Source organism: Ovis aries, chromosome 2, assembly GCF_016772045.2.
Source record: "Ovis aries strain OAR_USU_Benz2616 breed Rambouillet chromosome 2, ARS-UI_Ramb_v3.0, whole genome shotgun sequence".
Lineage (NCBI taxonomy): Eukaryota > Metazoa > Chordata > Mammalia > Artiodactyla > Bovidae > Ovis > Ovis aries.
In genome coordinates, this window is record NC_056055.1 from 50,725,446 (window position 1) to 50,743,093 (window position 17,648).

The window sequence follows — 17,648 nt, forward strand, 5'->3', positions numbered from 1 at the left end:
AAGAGATTTAGGAGTTGGACCAGGATGGAAGCAGTGGAGGTGGTGAAACATGGTAGGATTCTGCATATTCTTTGCTCATGGTTGGATGGAGCAGGAGTAAAAAAAAAAAGGTGTCAAGAATGACTGAGGGATTTGTTTCAGATGTTCACTGAGGATTAATGACTCTGGAATCCATGCTTCTAGCTCAGACTCCTGGGCAGGTACATAGCAACATTTGATGAAATGAACTGAAAAAGTAGATGAATCTGTTGGGTTGGTGGCACCATTTTTCCAGGCCTTTACCAATGGCAGAGCATACCTCCAGATATTGAGGGTGCAGAGAAAAGTGAGAAATTGAAACAGGGCAGAAACAGAAAGGAGCATACCCAACCCCTCCAATAAGAAAACTAGGGACAAGGAGGCAGGCAGGGGGATTTGAAGGAAAAAGTGCCAAGAATGACAGGCATAGGGTTAAATTTGTGATACCAAAGAGACTGGGTGTCAATCCCAGTGGTGCCTCCTGATTCAATCTCTTCTCTTCATTGGTCCCAGGTTTCTCCCTGTGAAATGGGGTCACTGGCTTTCTAAAAAGAGTCTATCTAGCTTAACCATCTGTAGTGCTCTGATCCTTTTCTTACAAGTTCCCCTCTCCTCTAGCCATTTGACACAGTGCTTCTCCAACATCATCCTTCAGGAAATTTTCTGTTTCTTTTCACAGTGATTATTTCTGACTCTGAGTTTTGCAAGATGTCGCTATTAGTTCCCAAAGAAAAACACCCATGTGGTTTTTTTTGCCTGCTTGAAATAAATACTACTTTAGGCCAGTTACCCCATCTGTAAACTGGGAATAATACCAGATTGTAGGGATGCTGAGGAGGGTTAATTATATACAGAATGTGTAGGGGCTAAGCAGATACACAAGTGCTCTGGAAGTTTTTGGCATAATACCATAGCATTATAATAATTCTGGCTTGCAAATTATACCCCAGCAGAGACATCACATGGAAAAGCGGGTCTGACCCCATGGCCCACTGAAAGTGAAATGGAAAAAATAGGTTGTGAAATATAACTTCTCTTCCTAAACTTTTGGAAAAGGCAGAGATAATTCTTCCATGTGCAACCCACATGCAGGCAACAAGTTTCTAGATGGTGGAGAAGCCTGTCTTGCCCAGGGTGGCCTGGCCTGTTGCCAGCATCTGACAATTCCTCCTTCCTAAAACTGGAAGCAGAGATAGGAAGGGAGGGAGTAGGAGAGGATTTGTGGTTGGTTGAAAGGTGGGATTCACAGTGAGGATATCCTCACCCCTCAGGTTCTCTATTTGAGCTTCCCTTACTTGCGGGATAATTAAGTGCTTATAAAGTAGAGGAATGATTTAAAGGGTAATTTGAGATAGTTAAATCCAGGGACATTTAAAATAAACATTTTAGTCCAGGTCAACTTCTGGGTCCTCCCACCATCCCCAGATACCATACACAAACACCCCACATCCTAGGTTATTTCCTATGAAATTCCAAATAGGTAGATCTCAGGCAATGAAGGGGCTGTGTAGTTGGTAATATATGGCTGTGTGTCATATATTGGGTTTGTAAAATTTAACTGGCTCATAGATGATTACAGTCCTGTCTCACCAGAGGGCAAGAGTGAATAGCCTGATCCTAAAGGGACAGTTTGCAGTCAATTCCACTGGATTACAGTGGGTGGCTGAGTGGATAGAGCTCAGGCTTCAGAGTAAGATCCCAGTTGGACTCCTGGTTTTGCCACTTCCCCACTGTGGCCTTAGGCAGGGGAAGAGGCCCTACCTACCTAAGAGCCTCAAACTGCTCTTTTGAACTCCACCTCCAGTCCTGGCCAGAGAAGCCACTGACCTTGCTCCCTGCCCTAAAAGGTCCTGCTTTTCCTGCAGGATACAGGAAACAGATTTCCCCAAAGCCCATTTGTAATATGCAGGTTGCAAGTGGAGATAATGATTTGGACTATCATCCTAATAAATCAGCATTCTTTGAGAATTTCTCAGTCTTACACCTTAACTGTATGTCATAGTCTGGGGCTTGATCAGCCAAATTCAAATGAGCACCGGCAAAGGAGCACCGGCTCTAGAGGCAGTTAACTCTTTTGTCTCCACAAAACATATTCTCCTCTCGGGAAAAGCCTTCCTGAGCAAACTGTGCTCCTCCCTCGGCCTCAGTTTCCTCATTTTAATAATCAAAGGACGATCTTAAATTGCAAAGTAGAGACGAGTGGAAATGACACAATTTTGGCACCACCAGACCAGAAACTGACATCCAGACCCACCTGAGTGACCTCCTTCCGAGCCTCAATTCCTCCATCAGTAAAATGAGGGCCCTGGATTAAATGGAGTGTTGCTAGCTCCTACAATTTTAGGCATTAAACATTCCCACAGCTAGCTCTGCCAGATTGACACTGATCAGGGTAAAAGCCAAGACTTCCTCAGAGGTGAAAAGGTAAGCAAACATTCCGATCTCCCCTAAGCTTGGCTTTCCAACTGGTGAGGGGCCAGGCCCCTGCAGACGATCCAGGTCGCATTCGCTGTCCGGATGGCTAAAAAGCTCATTTGCATAAAGAATCCTCCGAAGGTCTGGCAGAGAGTTGAACCGAAGTCTTCTTCCGTTTAAGCAGAGAATAGACACCTTGTTCCTAAGGGTCTCGGCACCGCATTTCCTCTAAGAGGGTCACGCCGTAGACTAAAAATGCCCCTTGTCCCCTAAAGTGGGGATCCCTGGAGAACACAACGCTCGAGTGCCGGGGTGGGGAAGGTTTGGCCTCTACACGCTGCAGGTTTAGGCTGGCAATCTCTCGCCCAAGGCGGTGGCGGGCGGCAAGCAAGGCGGGGCCAGCTGCGCCGCGGGACCCCGGCGCCCTCAGGCGCGACCCAGGGGCTGGCGCCGAGGCGGCCGCAGGAGGTGGCGCGTGCTGAAGGGGGAGAGCTGCTGCTGTCCAGAACCGGGGCGCTAGAGGGCGGGGCCAGGGCCGAGGTCTGGCTGCAGGGCGCGTGGGGGTGGGCGGGGCGGGGTCTGAGAGGGCGGGCTGGGGGCGGGGCGCGCGCGGGCCCGGGGAGGGCGGGGCCGCGGGGCGGGGCGGGCTCTGGCGGCCCGAGTGTCACACACGCGGCGGTTCGGGAGGCGGCGACAGCGGCAGCGGCAGGCGCCGCCGGGACGGGCACGGGCGCGCGGGCTCGGGCGGGCGCCGGCTGCCTCCCTCCCTCCATCGCTCGCTTGCTTTCCGGCCCGATTGCTCGCCGGCCAGGGGCCGAGCTCGCTCCAGCGCTCTCGGGAAGGAAGTCGGGGCCGGGGGCGCTGAGGACGCCGACAAGTTCCAGCAGCAGCCGCGGATCCCGGCCGAGGCGGAGGCTGCGGTTCCGACGGGACAGGAGCGCGCTCCGTGGCAGAGCGCACGGCCAGAGCGTCTGAGGAGCCGGGGGGCGCCCGGGCCTTTTGCTATCCGTGGGGCCGCGGCGGGGATCCCATGAGACGCGCCCTCAAGGGGCAGGAGATCCAAAGCCCGGGCGGCGCGCGGCGGAGGCGGAGGGCGGTGCTGCAGCTGCCGGAGCCGGGGAGCGGCCGGCAGGAGGCAGCGGAGAGAACTTGAACTTGGCGTCGGGAGCGGGCGCCCCGGACGCCCCTCGCCCGGGCCGGGGCCGGGGCGCCGAGGGACCTGGGCGGCATCGCTGCCCCCCGAATGGCCGCGGCGGCGGACCCGGCTCCCGCGCCGCGGCCCTAGGCGGCCTCTCGCCATGGCCAAGTGGCTGAACAAGTACTTCAGCTTGGGCAACAGCAAGACCAAGAGCCCCCCGCAACCGCCGCGGCCCGACTACCGCGAGCAGCGGCGCCGAGGCGAGCGGCCCTCGCAGCCCCCCCAGGCCGTGCCGCAGGCCCCCGCGGCTGCCTCCGCGTCCTGCGGTACCGCCGCCGCCTCCTGCTTCTCGGCCTCGTCGGGATCGCTGCCCGACGACAGCGGCAGCACCAGCGACCTCATCCGCGCCTACCGCGCACAGAAGGAGCGCGACTTTGAGGACCCCTACAACGGGCCCGGCTCGTCGCTGCGCAAATTGCGCGCCATGTGCCGCCTGGACTATTGCGGCGGCGGGGAGCCGGGTGGGAGCCAGCGCGCCTTTTCCGCGTCGTCCGCGTCGGGCGCCGCGGGCTGCTGCTGTGCCTCCTCCGGCGCGGGCGCCGCCGCGTCCTCGTCCTCGTCCTCTGGCTCCCCGCACCTCTACCGCAGCAGCAGCGAGCGGCGGCCCACCACCCCGGCCGAAGTGCGCTACATCTCCCCGAAGCATCGCCTCATTAAGGTGGAGAGCGCCGCGGGCTGTGCCGGGGACCCCCCAGGGGGCGCCTGCTCCGGCGGCCGCACCTGGAGCCCAACGGCCTGCGGAGGCAAGAAACTGCTCAACAAGTGCGGCGCCTCAGCCGCGGAGGAGAGCGGTGCCGGCAAGAAGGACAAGGTAAGGCGCCCTTGGCCTCACTAGAGGTTCCAGAGCCACTGTGCGCACGGGGAAACTGAGGCACCGCTCTAGTTTTGAGTTCCTACGTCCACTTCGAGCTAGGACCCGAGGTCAGGCCTCCCACGATGCTACCAAATTCTGCCTCCTTGCACCCGCTTTGTCCCCGATCATTGGCCTCCTGACAGTGTCTTAACGCTGCTGCTTCCCAGCCAGGTGCCCTCTTGGAAGTATCCTGACCAGAGAGCTCTCTGCCCAGCCTGGTCCAAGAGACAGCCAACCAGCCCCTCGAGGAGGAAAGTCAGAGAGTCAGAGCCCTTACGTATTTAAAGTGTGAGTGGCTCAATCATGTCTGGCTCTTTGCGACCCCATGCACTGTAGCCCGCCAGGCTTCTCCGTCCATGGGATTTTCCAGGCAAGAATACTGGAGTGGGTTGCCATTTCCTTCTCCAAGTATTTAGGAGAGTGTTTATTCTTGTCTACCCCTGTTCCTCCCGCCCCTGACTTTATAGATGGGAACTGAAGTCTAGAGCTGGGAAGGGACCCGCCGGATATTACACATTTTCGATGGCAGATCCAGACCGGCTGTCTCTGAACGGATATATGTAAATCCCTCTAAATGCCCTACCCTGCCCCACCCCCCGCGCCAGGTTTCCAAATGGGGCAGCCTTTTGTACTGGAGCTGTACCGGGAAACACGCCCCCCACCCTCCAACCCCCACGCGTGCTTTTCCGGTTGAAGTGCGCTGGTCTACAAGAGCGCTCCACTTCGACCTGTCAGTTCCTCCAGCCCGGCCCGGGAGGGGTCCGCCTACCGGGCCAGCTGGAAGGAGACCACCCCTCCCATCCTCATCTTCCTTCCTGACCTTACCCTTTATAGCCCCAAGGATGAGGGGGACGATTTTGTACACTCTCCTCCCTAACAGATCAGACTATCTTGATCCCCCGGACCTTTGGAGCAGTCTAGTTAATTACAGCCAGACTGGGCCCTCTCCTCCCCCTTCACACTCCTGTGACACCCTCCTTTCCCCCATAAAATAATACTTGTTCTGTCTACTTTTGGTGGAAGGCAGTGCTTTCATTACATCTGAGGCCCAGTGCCCTGTGATGGCTATCAGACGGCTGTCCCTCTCGTTCTCCGGCACCGCCCTGCTTTCTCCCAAAGGTAAACTTTTCACCCAGATGTGGGCTGGGGGAAACTGATAGAGTCTGAGTTTCTTTTAGGACTGGATTTCCAGACAGGAGGGAGACAGGCCCCTACCTCCCAGCTGGTACTTGGGAAGGGAACTTTTTGTTTTCCAGGCAGGAGAAGGAAGCCGGTGCCCCTCCTGAATTTTTCTGCCTGACTTCCCCTCCCCAGGGTCCCAGGTCCCCCTAGCATACCTCTGCCTCCTGCTGGGTCTGTTGAAGGCAGCATGGGTAACCTATGGATTCCACTTCCCTCTGGGTCCAGTTTGAGGACGCATCTGCATAGACTCTGGGCTTCCTAAGCACTTGGGGTGCCACACCTAAATGACAAGAGCTAGGAGCCGGGTGGCCACCTTGGTGCTGCCTTGTGGGCAGAGGAGGTTTCTCCGAGAGCCCCCAGGATTATGGGTTTGTGGGGCATCTGTAAGGGAGACAACAGAGAGGCTCCCTGCTGCCTTCTGTGTGGCCCAGGCTTGGCTAGGTGCTGATCTGGGAGAACCTGGAGTCCCTGGAAATGGAAGGATGGCCTAACCTAGCTCTCCAGAGAGATCCCACCATTCCCTTGTTATTCCATGACCACCTCCCAGGTGGGCAAATCTCCTTTCCCTCCTGCTGCTTGTGGTTCTGCCTACTCACTAGAATCTTCCTTTATGGTTTTCAAAACTTTAGTAAATGTTTTTTCCTAACTATAAATAAGACTATTTCAAATACTGAGGAATACTAAGTTTAATAGCTGGAGTGTTAAGTGTGTTGAAAACTTGGCTTTGTTCCACCAGATGTTTCTTACAGTTCTTTGTTCCCCTCTGCTGGGCCCTGGAGTAGGGTCCAGTGACTACTGTGGTTCAGGCTGCGGTGTACATGTTGAATGCTGTGATGGCAGGGCTTAATGGGAGGTGGCCAGGGAGGACCACTGTTATGGTTGGCTGCAGAAGAGAACCTGGTGCTCTAGGGGATTGTAGGTAAAGGCCTTGTGGCAGGAATTGAAAGGTTAGAGTTGGGCAGGACCCCAGAGGGGCAGGAGGTCCTGGGTCGGGGAGAACCTTGTTACCTAAGCACAGCGAGGAGATTTAGCTGTTGAATCATATGAGTAGATATGGTTTCTTTAAAAAATATCTCTCTGGAGTGCTCTTCACCTACTAGATTGTGACTTTGAGCCCTTTGATCTTTTAAGAGGTTGTTGCCATCTTCCGAGTCAGAGGGATTGCAACTGCCAGATGTTCTTTCTCGCGAGTAAGAGGAAGAAACAGAGAGGGTCATACTATGCAGTAGTTCTCAAACTAGCACCTGGAGGACTGGTTAAAACACATGGGGCCTGAGAAGGTGTATCTTTAACAAATTCTCAGGTGATCTTTTGCAGCTGATCCTGGGACCACACCCGTGCAACAGTGGCTTCATAACCAACCCTCCCTCTGGGTCTTCTGGTTGGAGTTGCTTTGGGATACAGAGACTCCGGGTGCCCTCTTCATCTCTGCCCTCTGTGGGGCTGCCACCTAGTTGGGGGCCAATACCTACCCTGCATTCCTGGTCAAACTGCCAGGCGGTAGCCTGGTTTTCACATTATTTGCAGCCAGACAGCTTTTGGAAGTCAGGGACACTGCAGGTCCAGCCCTGAACACACTAGAGTCCGCCTTCTGCCGCTCACCCACGGATCCAGGAAAACGTACTCCTAGCCCACTTCAATCTCTAGCCCAGCTTCCTCTTATCAGTTGTTAGGGAATAGAACAAGTACCCATAGGGCTGCTGAATGCCCCAGCTGTGTGGGGACCTGTGTTTTAATGTCGGCCTATGTTGAGAGTTACTGTGGCGTGGGACTAGGAGCTGTGTCCGCAAATCCTCCTTTCAGGGCCTCCATCGCCAACCCCCACCCACCTTTATCTTGGGGGCCCTTCTGCCCCCCTCAGTACCTGTGCCCCCTTCTGACACATACTTAGGCATCCTCCTGTTCTCCTAGGTGAATCCCGGGGCGCATACACACCTGGCTACATATACCTTGCTACCAGCCAGTCTCCAGTTTAGAGTAGTTTCCCTTTTAGACTCACATGGAAGACAGAGTCTGTTTTCAATTTAACCAACTTTTACCCAGCACATATTTTGCGCTCAGAGATCTCTCAGTACAAGGACAAGCTAGGGGGAAGGAATAAAGGCTGCAAAAAGACTTGGCAGAAATTTTTGGCCTAAGCCTCTGAAGGCTGCTGACACCCGTCACCTTTTCATCATTTGTTTCCCAGTGTTTTTGTCTTTGGGAATTCAGTGAGATCTTCACCTAGGAGGCAGCTTTGAGTTGGATCTAGGGATGGAAGTGGAATTTCAGTGCAAGGAAAGGCTGACTGCAGCCTATGGGAGCCCTTAGGTGTATGTGCTGTGTACATGCATCTGTGTGTGCATGCATGTATGTCTGTGTGTTGGCATATGTGTGCATGTATATAGATAATACCTTAACGGGGGAGTGTTTTTGGAAATGAAAGCTTTCTTGCAGTGGGCCTCACTTGAGAAATGAGAGATGACAGTGTGAGATAGGTGGGGGCCTGAGTTTGGACCCCACAGGGAAAGCCTGGAAGACTGTTGAATCAGGAAAAGAATAGGCTCAGAGCCATGGTTGAGGAGCATCCCAGTCTATAAGCTGCTGCAATCTGAGGTTGATGGGTTTGGAGTTGGGAGGCAATTACAATATAGTCCCAGTGAGAGACAGGGAGGGCCTGAGCTCCTGGGAAGAAAATACAAAACTTTAGTAGGTAGAAATATTATTCCCTCAGGTTGTCTTTATAAAAAAAAAAATAATGATGACAAAGAGGCCAGTAACTTGGTAGGTCTCCTTATGTGCAGCCAGACAAGTGTTATCCACTTATGTTTTCTGCTGAAGTCTTGTTTCTTTTATCATAATTAAGTAAATGTTTCCATTGCAACTGAGAAAGTTGAGATGCACCGACATCAGTTTCCCAAGTTTAAATACATGCTGATGTGTACCAACACTTTGTATTTTGTCAGCATCCACAGAGTTGAGTTAAATAACATGCTTCCAAAGAAATAAATAATATCACGTTCAACTTTTTTTTTTTTTTCAATACTCAGCAAACAGTTTCTGAGCAGCATGCGAGGCAGGGGGAACCTCACAGAGAAATAAGTGGTGGCGAGTTTTTCCAAGAGGGAAGCTTCTCAGTCTGCAGTTGAACATGAGCTTTTTAAGATCTAGCCTGGGAGACAGTTGGGCAGTGAAGCAGTGTCACAATGTGAGGCATGCCAGAACAGCAGTGCGTGCAGAGGGCTGAGGAATTCACAACTCTGTCTACGAATTCAAGGAGGGCTTTCATGAGGTGGTGGCATTTGAGCTTCTCCAGGTAGAAGCTGGTGCCAAGAGAGTGGATGGAGGCTCTGAAAGGCGGGTGTGGGGGGAATTGTAGAGAGAGGTTGGAGCCGCAAAACAAGAGAATGTCTCATGTATCTTTTGGAGGAGTTGGGAATTGGGGTCTTTGTGTCCTTTTCACATCAAATCATTGATGTGTAGCTTGATTGAAGCCAGGGTGAAGCATAAGCTGAGAGTCATTTTCCATTTGGTTAATAGCCACATTCTCCAGTTCTTAGAAAGTAATTGATTGAAAAAGTAAGGACCAAGCTTGGTAGCTGTGGTTTGGCTTGGAGCACTTTGAAGTCCTGTCCGTTGAAAGTAGTGTGAGAGAAAAGCTGCATATCAGATCCAGTTTTTCCCATCAATTCCTCAGAAAAGAAATATATTCTCCAGGCTTCAGGCTGACCACTTAATTGATCATTTAATCTTCACAGTCACCCTAGAAGGGGTTTAGGTACTGTATCTGTTAGCTATCGTTGCATCACAAGTTACTCCAAAGTCGTTGATTGCAAACCAGAGGTTAGCAAAAGAATCAGTTAGTGAGTAATTTTAGCTTGTAGGCCAGACAGCCCCCATCACAACTATTCAACTCTGCCATTGTAGCTTGAAAGCATACAGACAGTATATAAATTAAAGAGTATAGCTGTGTTTCAATAAAACTTTATTTATAAAAATAGGCAGCTGGCCTGTGGCCTGCAATTTCCAACCCCTGATTTAAATGGTAAGTCTTTATTATTATCCATGAACCCACAAGTCAACTGAGTAGTTTTTCTGGCCTCAGTTGGCTCACTCAGGCATCTATGGTCAGTGTGGAGTGGGTATGCAGTCCTGCCAGTCCTAGCTGGGCTGTAATACTTGTTTGGTTTAGGATGGCCTTGGCTGCCTCAGTTCAGCTCTGTTCCATGTGATCTCTCATCGTCCAGCAAGTTAGCCTTGTTCATATGATGGTGGCAGGGTTCCAAGAAATTACAGAAACCCATACAGTTTCTTGAAGTTAGAAACTGGCCTACTGTTCCTTCTGCTGCATTCTGTTGACCAAAGCAAGTTAGAAGGCCAGCCAGTATTCAGGGAGAGAGGGGAAGCTGTGAAGTCCTGTGGCAGAGGGTAGGGATACAGGCAGGCCATTAATCAGGGAGTTCAGTGCTATTCCTCTACCATGGGTACTATTGCCCCATTTCACAGATAAAGAAACTGAGGCTTAGAGGTATTGATTTGCTTAATGTCACAAAACTACTAAATGACAGGGCCAGAATTACACCTGTTCAGTCTGAATTACAAGCCTGTATGCTTTTTATCGATTTGTTCAACTCCTTTCAGTGATTTAGATAGAGATAGTAAAGCTCTGATATTTACTGAAATGTGCATTGTATGTCTCCTCTTCCTCTTAATGTTCCTCCTCTTATACCACCCCCTCCCAATTCCCATCTCTTTCAGTCTGGGCTTTGGTGGTCCCCAAAGGGGCCCCAGAGCCAGCTTTTCTCTCCCCTTCCCTCATCTCACTCTGAGTCCCCTAAATGAGATGTTAATGCAGCACCCGAGTTATTTCATAGAGAAATTCCATGCAGAGTTGGCACTTCCCAAGGGACAGCTGCACAAAACGTGTGTCTTGTAACTGTCATGTCTTCTCATTGAAGGACTGGCGAACCTGCATGTGCGCTTTTTTAAGGAAAAAAAACCAAAACCCAGTACCTTGGCCCTTGTCAACAAAGAATCTAAGTGTCCTTGAAGGAGAGCAGATGACTGTCTTCTAATCTAACCACCTCAGAACATAACTGATTTCCCCAGACTTAACCCCCCAAGCCTTGATCTTTTCCTCTCCCCAACCCCAAAGCATTTCTGACCCATAAAATAGGGGTTAAAAGGAAAACTTGAAAAGGTGTGCGTTCCTCTGGTCATTTAAGCAAAGCTGAACATGCCTGTGGTCAAGCGCTCCCTTGGGCAGTTTCACTTGGGGTTGACTTTCTCCTCTTGTGATGGGAGAGCCAAGTGGTAGTGGCCTGTGGTGAAGGGAGAGGTCAGGCGGCGCCCTAGAAAATAAATTGGGATATGTGGCTTTGAAGCAGAAAGCTGAATTGCCGGCTGGCTGATGGTGGCATCTCGCCCACTTTCTGAGCAGGGGCTGTTCCTGCAGGATGGAGACAGGCTGCCGGCGGTATCTGCCACCCTGCCTGCCTTATACCTTGCTTGGCTTGTGTTGACTGGGAAATTGCATATGCAGGCCACTGTCAGAAGCTGTGTGGATAACAGGGATGAGCAGGGGAGGGGTAGTGCCTGCCCAAAAGGAGCTTATCTTCTGGTGAGGACACAGGGACCACACAGCTCTGTGTGGCAGTTTATCTGTAAGCAGAGTGGTGTGGGTGAGCTGGGAGCCATCCTGGCACAGAAGCTGTCCTGAGCAGAACCTTGACTCCATGGAACTAAAGGAGAAGTAGGGTCAGGAGGAGGTTCATTTCAACTGAGAGAAGCAGGGAAGGCTTCTTGGAGGAGGAGGCACTTGAATCAAGGAGGAGTAGTCACTCGAGTTGAAGGAGCTTTCCATAAGAGCAGAATTAGTCATACTGCTCACCAAAGTCCTTTGAGTAGATGTTATTGACATTCCCCTTTTACATATGAGAGAGCTGAGGCAGAGAGGTTAAGTAACTTATCTAAGGTCACTTTGCCAGTAAATGGCAGAGGTGAGACTTGAAGCCAGATTTAGGGTCTTTGTTTTGAACCACTGTGCCATACCACCTCAGGCTGCACAATCTCATGCCTTAATTTTCTCTGCTTTATTTGTGGCTAGACTTAAACTCTTATAAAAATCTCCTCTGATAGCATTGTAGGATCTACAGATTCCTACATTTGCATAAGTATTCCAAAGCTTAAAAGAATCTTTCACACCCATAATTAACTTAATTGTCAGTTACTCTTTGAGGAAGGTGCTGTAACCCCCATTTTATAGATGGAAATATTGAGGGTCCCAGAAGGAATGGAGCTTGCCCTGCCTCATAGCAGGTACTAGCCAACGCAGCGGCCAGGCTGTTGACCTTGTGTTCTGAGTCTAATGCCCTTTGTGCTGGGGTGATGTGGAGATGTTTTGGCCAAAGCTCCAGTCCAGAGGAAGGGTGACAGCCTGATTGATTTCCGGCTCTTTCTGTGTTTTGATTCTGAAACAAGTAACTGAGACCATTAAGGAACATCGACAGAGGACCTTGCTTCCACAATGGAATTTTCCTTCTCTTCCTGTTTGGTATTTTCCAGTAATATTTCTATTAATGTTTCACTTTCGGAGGCAGTGGCTTCCTGAGAGTTTGCGCTTTCTCAACTGATGAGCTAGGAAGAATTGAATTTTCCTCTAAATCATTCAGTTCCTTTCCATTTTCTCCAAGGGGAACTCTCTCTGGATTTCCCATTATGCTGTAGAGGAAGGATCTTGGAGGTGGGTTCAAGGGGTGGAGCGAGAATTAGTCAGAGCCCTGGGGAATGACTCAGGCCCTGAGTTTTCCAAGCAAAACTTTAGAGTAATGGTCAGAAAGGGGTTTCCCGAGGCCAGTGAGTGGAAAAATGATTTGATAGGTGGGTGGGTTGGCGGGGAGATGGGTACTTCTGGTGCACTGCTGGGCCTTCACTTATAGGCTGGACTCCAAGTCCTCAGCTGGGCCATGAGAGGCCATGCCAAGTCCTTTCTCTTCATTCATTCAACAGACATTGTTGAGAGTAGGTTGCTGCTGCTGCTACTGCTAAGTCACTTCAGTCGTGTCCGACTCTGTGCGACCCCATAGACAGCAGCCCACCAGGCTCCCCTGTCCCTGGGATTGTCCAGGCAAGAACACTAGAGTGAGTTGCCATTTCCTTCTCCAATGCATGAAAGTGAAAAGTGAAAGGGAAGTTGCTCAGTCGTGTCCGACTCTTACTGACCCCATGAACTGCAGCCTACCAGGCTCCTCCATCCATGGGATTTGCCAGGCAAGAGTACTGGAGTGGGGTGCCATTGCCTTCTCCATGAGAGTAGGTTACGTGCTGGCTATTGTTCTATTTAGATGCTGGGGCTACAGTGTGGAGAAAACATAAACATTCATGCTCCCCTGAGTTTGCCCTCTCAGGAGAGGATTCAAGCAAATATAGTATGTCGGGTAGAGTGTAGAGAAGAGTAAAACTGGGGTGGGCCTGAGTTTGGGGTGGAGAACTGCTTCAGATGGATGCTCAGAGGGCTTTGCTAAAGGGTGTGATGGTGTGATTCACACGGCTCGCAGAGAGAAGTACATTCCAGGCAGAATGAACAGTCAGGGCACAAGTCCAAGGCAGGAGCATGCCTGGCTGCTTCAGGGAGATCAGCATGACTGAGTGGAGCAGGTGGGGAGGAAGTGGGGAGATGAGAGGTCTGAGATGAGTCGGGATGGGAAGGCTGAGAGCTTTGGGTCTTGGAGGTGCTGAAAGGGTTTCTCGCTTTAACTCTAAGTGAGATGGAAAGTCAGTGGAGGTTCTAAACAGAGCAATGACATGATCTGGCTTTTGGGGTTCAAAAGGATCACTCTGGTGGCCTAGTGGAGAATAGATGGGAGGAGACCAGCCGGGGGGCCAACTAAGGTGACCTTCAGCCACAGGAACTGGGGCGCTGGTGATAGGTGATGAGAGGAGACCAGATTCAGGACGCATCCTAAAGGGTTTCCTGACAGAGGAAGTATGAGATCTGATGGGGGAGGAGAGTCGCCGATGACTCCAGGTTTTAACTTGAGCATTTAGAAGGATGAATTGCCATTAGCCAAGATGAATAGGACCCCAGCGGTACAGTCACAGTCCAGCTAGGGTTGATCCAGCAAGTGAGTCCGGGACTACGAGCCATAAATGCTCTGAAGCATAGTAGCCTCTGTCAGGGGCTGGGAAGAACCACCAGGAAGAGGAAGTCATCTGGGAGCTGGGTCCAGAGGAAGGTGCACATGGGGCATCCCAGACAGAAGGGGTCCCGTCTGCAGTGACTGCAATAGGGAAGGGAGCCCTGCTGGGTTCAAGCAGGTGTGGCCGGAGCCTCCAGATTACCTAGTGGAATTGCTCGTGATAAAAGAAGGAGGCAGGGGCTTGGGTGTGAAGGGCCACCTCTCCTGGCTGAAAATTGCCCCAATTCTCTAAACTAGGAGGCCACCTGCGGTGTTGTCTGCCTCAGCTCGGCACTAGGGCAGGATGAATATGAGGCTGGAGCGTGCCTGTTTTGCTCAGCAGAACATTTCAATGCAGGGTATTTGTGATTGCTGGGAAAGTTCTTTCTTGTCTGGGGCTCACCAGGACGTGGGCTATGGGGGAGAGGCAAACAGAAGTAGGAGGAATGGAACTTGCCTGGCTTCTCCAGGCCAAGGCTAAATTCTAAAAATGAAAATGTCCCCAAAGTTCTTCAAAGTGAAGCTTCTTTGCTTTTTGGGACATGCACTCTCAGAAAGCCAGACAGCCTTGTAATCCCCCCGGTGCATTCCAAAGCCATGCATGTGGTTTGGGGCCTGCGTGGCATTCTCAGAATGATGATGTCCCTACCTGCCCTCCTGTTGGGGGCACATACCAGCTGCCTGTGTTCTGGGCAGTTCCTCAGAACAGTAAGCTTGGATTTTTAAAATAAATTTCAGTGGCTCAGCCGTAAAGAATCCGCTTGCATTACAGGAGAACGTGGGTTCGATCACCGATCCCCTGGAGAAGGAAATGGCAGCCTACTCCAGTATTCTTGCCTGGGAAATCCCATGGATAGAGGAGTCTGGGGTCGCAAGAGTTGGACATGACTTAGTGACTAGACCACCACCAATGTTAACTCTTTTAACTTTGTGTTAACTTTTTTTTCCCCCTTCAACAAAACTAAGACAAGGTTTGGTATAGAAAATGCAGATAAGCAAAACTAAAATAGAAACCAACTTCAGTTCTACAATTCAAAGAAACAGCTTTAACATTTCACTGTTTTTCCATTTAACCTTTTTCAGTGCTTGTATGTATGTATGTATTTTCCTTCACAAAAATCAATATTGTGTGTATCTATTTACATACTTTTCACTTAATGACATGGAAAGATGTCTACATTGTTTTAAGCATTCAACAACAAAAATTTAATGTCTGTATAGTATTCTATTTGCCTATTTAGGCTCTTCCTAGTTTTCACTAATGTAACAGTGCTATAATGAACATCTTTGTAACTTAATTCTTTGCATAAATAAGTCTGTGATTATTTCCCTGGGATTGATTCCCAGAGGAGAATTGAGTAGGAAGGTACAAATTTTGATACAGGCTTTCAAATTGTGTTCTAGAAAGGCCTTACAAGTTTTGCCTGCTTTACTGTAATGCAGTTGAGTTTAATTTGCAGCTTCTTGGGTTACTAGTGTATATGCATGTTTACCACTGGTGTCTCCTTTCCAAAACTGTGTATTTCTGTCCATCGTTTCTGCCATAGGGTTTATCATTTTGTTGATTTATACGAGCTCTTTGTGGATTAAGGATGGCAGCCCCTTACCTGCCATTTAGATTGCAGGATATTTTTTACAAGTTTGTAATTTGCCGTCCCCCCCTGTATCCAGCGATTGCTTTGGTTGTTTACACTGAATTGTTTGTTTTCTATTCCTGGATCATTATTGATGTTTAACAAAGGGTAACCAGTGTGCTGCTTAGAGAAGTTTTCTGTACTCCAGTGTGTTTTCTTCTAGTACTTTGATGGTTTCTTTCTTTTTTGTAACATTGACATTTTAATCTGGAGTTTGATTTCAGAGTACAAGGTAGGTAATTTTATTTTTCTGAATGACCAGTCTATGTCTGGACATCCTCTCCTCTGTGGTTGATCTATCAGCTATCTGTATTTCTTCAGGTGCCTTTTTAGATTTCAATATTTTGACTCCGTCTCACCCTGACTGCGTTATGTTCTCATCAACTATTATGATAATGATGATTTCACCTGTCTTTATAAAATGACACGTTTCATCTGTAGATACCCATGCACTTATTATGCATTCAACTCCTCACACTTTAGGAGAGTAACTGGGTAATAGCACTTCACTTTGGATGCCAGATCTGATGCCAGAGGTTTTCTGGGATGAGGCCAGGAAACCTTCACCTCACCTCTGATGGAGTCAGTTTCCCCCTCCAGGACCAGGGGGCTGGCTGCCTAGATGTATTTTGGGGCAGCCACTTACTGTCTGCCCTGCCTGTGCAGCCTTATTTGAGTGTGTCCGTTTCAGCTTTTACACACTGGTGACATTTGTGGGGAAAGTGTACCCCATTCAGTCATTCGTGCAGCAGACATATTTTAGCATAGACCTTGAGTAGCGGAGCTCAGACTGGAAGGATGGGGAGAACTTCAAGATGTGGCGTGTGGGTACTATATTATTTTAGTCATATAAATTTTTTTTCATACCCACAACTCCAGTGCAAGTAACATGAATTTACAGAGTTCTTTTCCCACCCCCAGCCTTTCCTGTCCCCTCAACCCAGAAGTCCTTATGTCTTCAGTTAGTGAGAGAGCCTTTCCCAATCTCTGTGGCATGTTCTTTTTCCTGGCTCAGGCCAGTGTCAGGATAATCCATTCTGCAGTGGGGTTTGTGACATTAATGTATCGGTGTTGACAGAACAGATTAAACCCAGGAGTATTCATGGTGAATAAATCAGGGGGAAAAAAATGCAGATTTTGGAACACCAAATAACATCTCTATGGTTCTAAGGAGCTGAGAGTGTCTGCCTGATTCACTGTGCTGGGTGTCACCACGTCAACAGGCCCTACCTAGACCAGCCCTGAGCCTATTAGAATCACTGGGAGTGCACTTCTCAAAAGTTTTCGTTGCTTGGGCTCCACCCCAGACTAATGACACCACAGTTTCTGGGGACAGAGCCTGGACATCAGTAGTTTTGAAAGGTCCCCCAATGCTTCTGCCATGGAGCTAAAGTTACAGGTTGCTATCCTAGGCTTGGTTTGGGGTTCCCAGGGAGCTTGGAGATCACCCAGTGCAGCCCTCCTACACCCATGCCTGAATATGTGCAGTGATGAGAGGGTTTGTCACATAACCAGACACTCCTTTGCACAGCTGGGCCTTCAAGTTTTTTTTGCTATCCCCTCCAATTTAGTACAGGTTTGTTGAGTACTTGGTGTTTATGGGCACTCTGCTGGCTGACTTGTTTCTCTCTGTGGATTCTGTTATTGTTTTACTTGGGCTCTTTGAGGTCAAGCAGAACCAGTCTAACCTTACATCTTCCACATGACGACCCTCAGATGTGTATCTTCAAAGGCAGACGGAAGCTGCAGGCTGTACTATTTCCCCACAGAGCCGGATTCCCAGCCAGGACACCAACTGCTGAGGGCCAGTACCCTTTAGCATCACAAGTGTGGAGGGCGTTGGTGGACCCCAGTCCGGGAGCTTCCTGGGCAGGAAGTGGCAGGCCGCAGAGTGGGTTCTGAGTGGGTGGGCTGAGGTCGACACTGAGGAGTTAATCATGCCGTAGTGTGACTAAATGTGGAGCATGGTTGGATTCAATCCCCAGGTGGATTAGGAGCAGGGCAGTGGGGCAGGGGAGTTGGTGGGGGGTGGTTCTTAAGGCAAAGAGAACAGGAAAGCAGCAGGCAGGAGTGTGTTCCCAGGGAGCAGGGGCCAGGGGGATCTTGCCGTCAGGACCTCAATGTTGAGCAGACAGCAAACGGAGCAGCAGCTGCCCAGCTGAGAGTGGGGTGGTGCTGGGGACCCAGTATTA

At 50.1% G+C, this 17,648-nt stretch overlaps 1 protein-coding gene across 1 annotated transcript in view; it reads left to right on the forward strand.

Moving 5' to 3' along the window:
* The first annotated feature begins 3,099 nt into the window (after positions 1-3,099).
* Positions 3,100-17,648, forward strand: part of SHB (SH2 domain containing adaptor protein B) — a 138,066-nt gene continuing 123,517 nt past the window's right edge. The window contains exon 1 of the mRNA XM_015093133.4: positions 3,100-4,442. Coding sequence (XP_014948619.2) covers positions 3,732-4,442 — 711 coding nt within the window. The 5' untranslated portion in view covers positions 3,100-3,731. The remainder of the gene's footprint in view (positions 4,443-17,648) is intronic.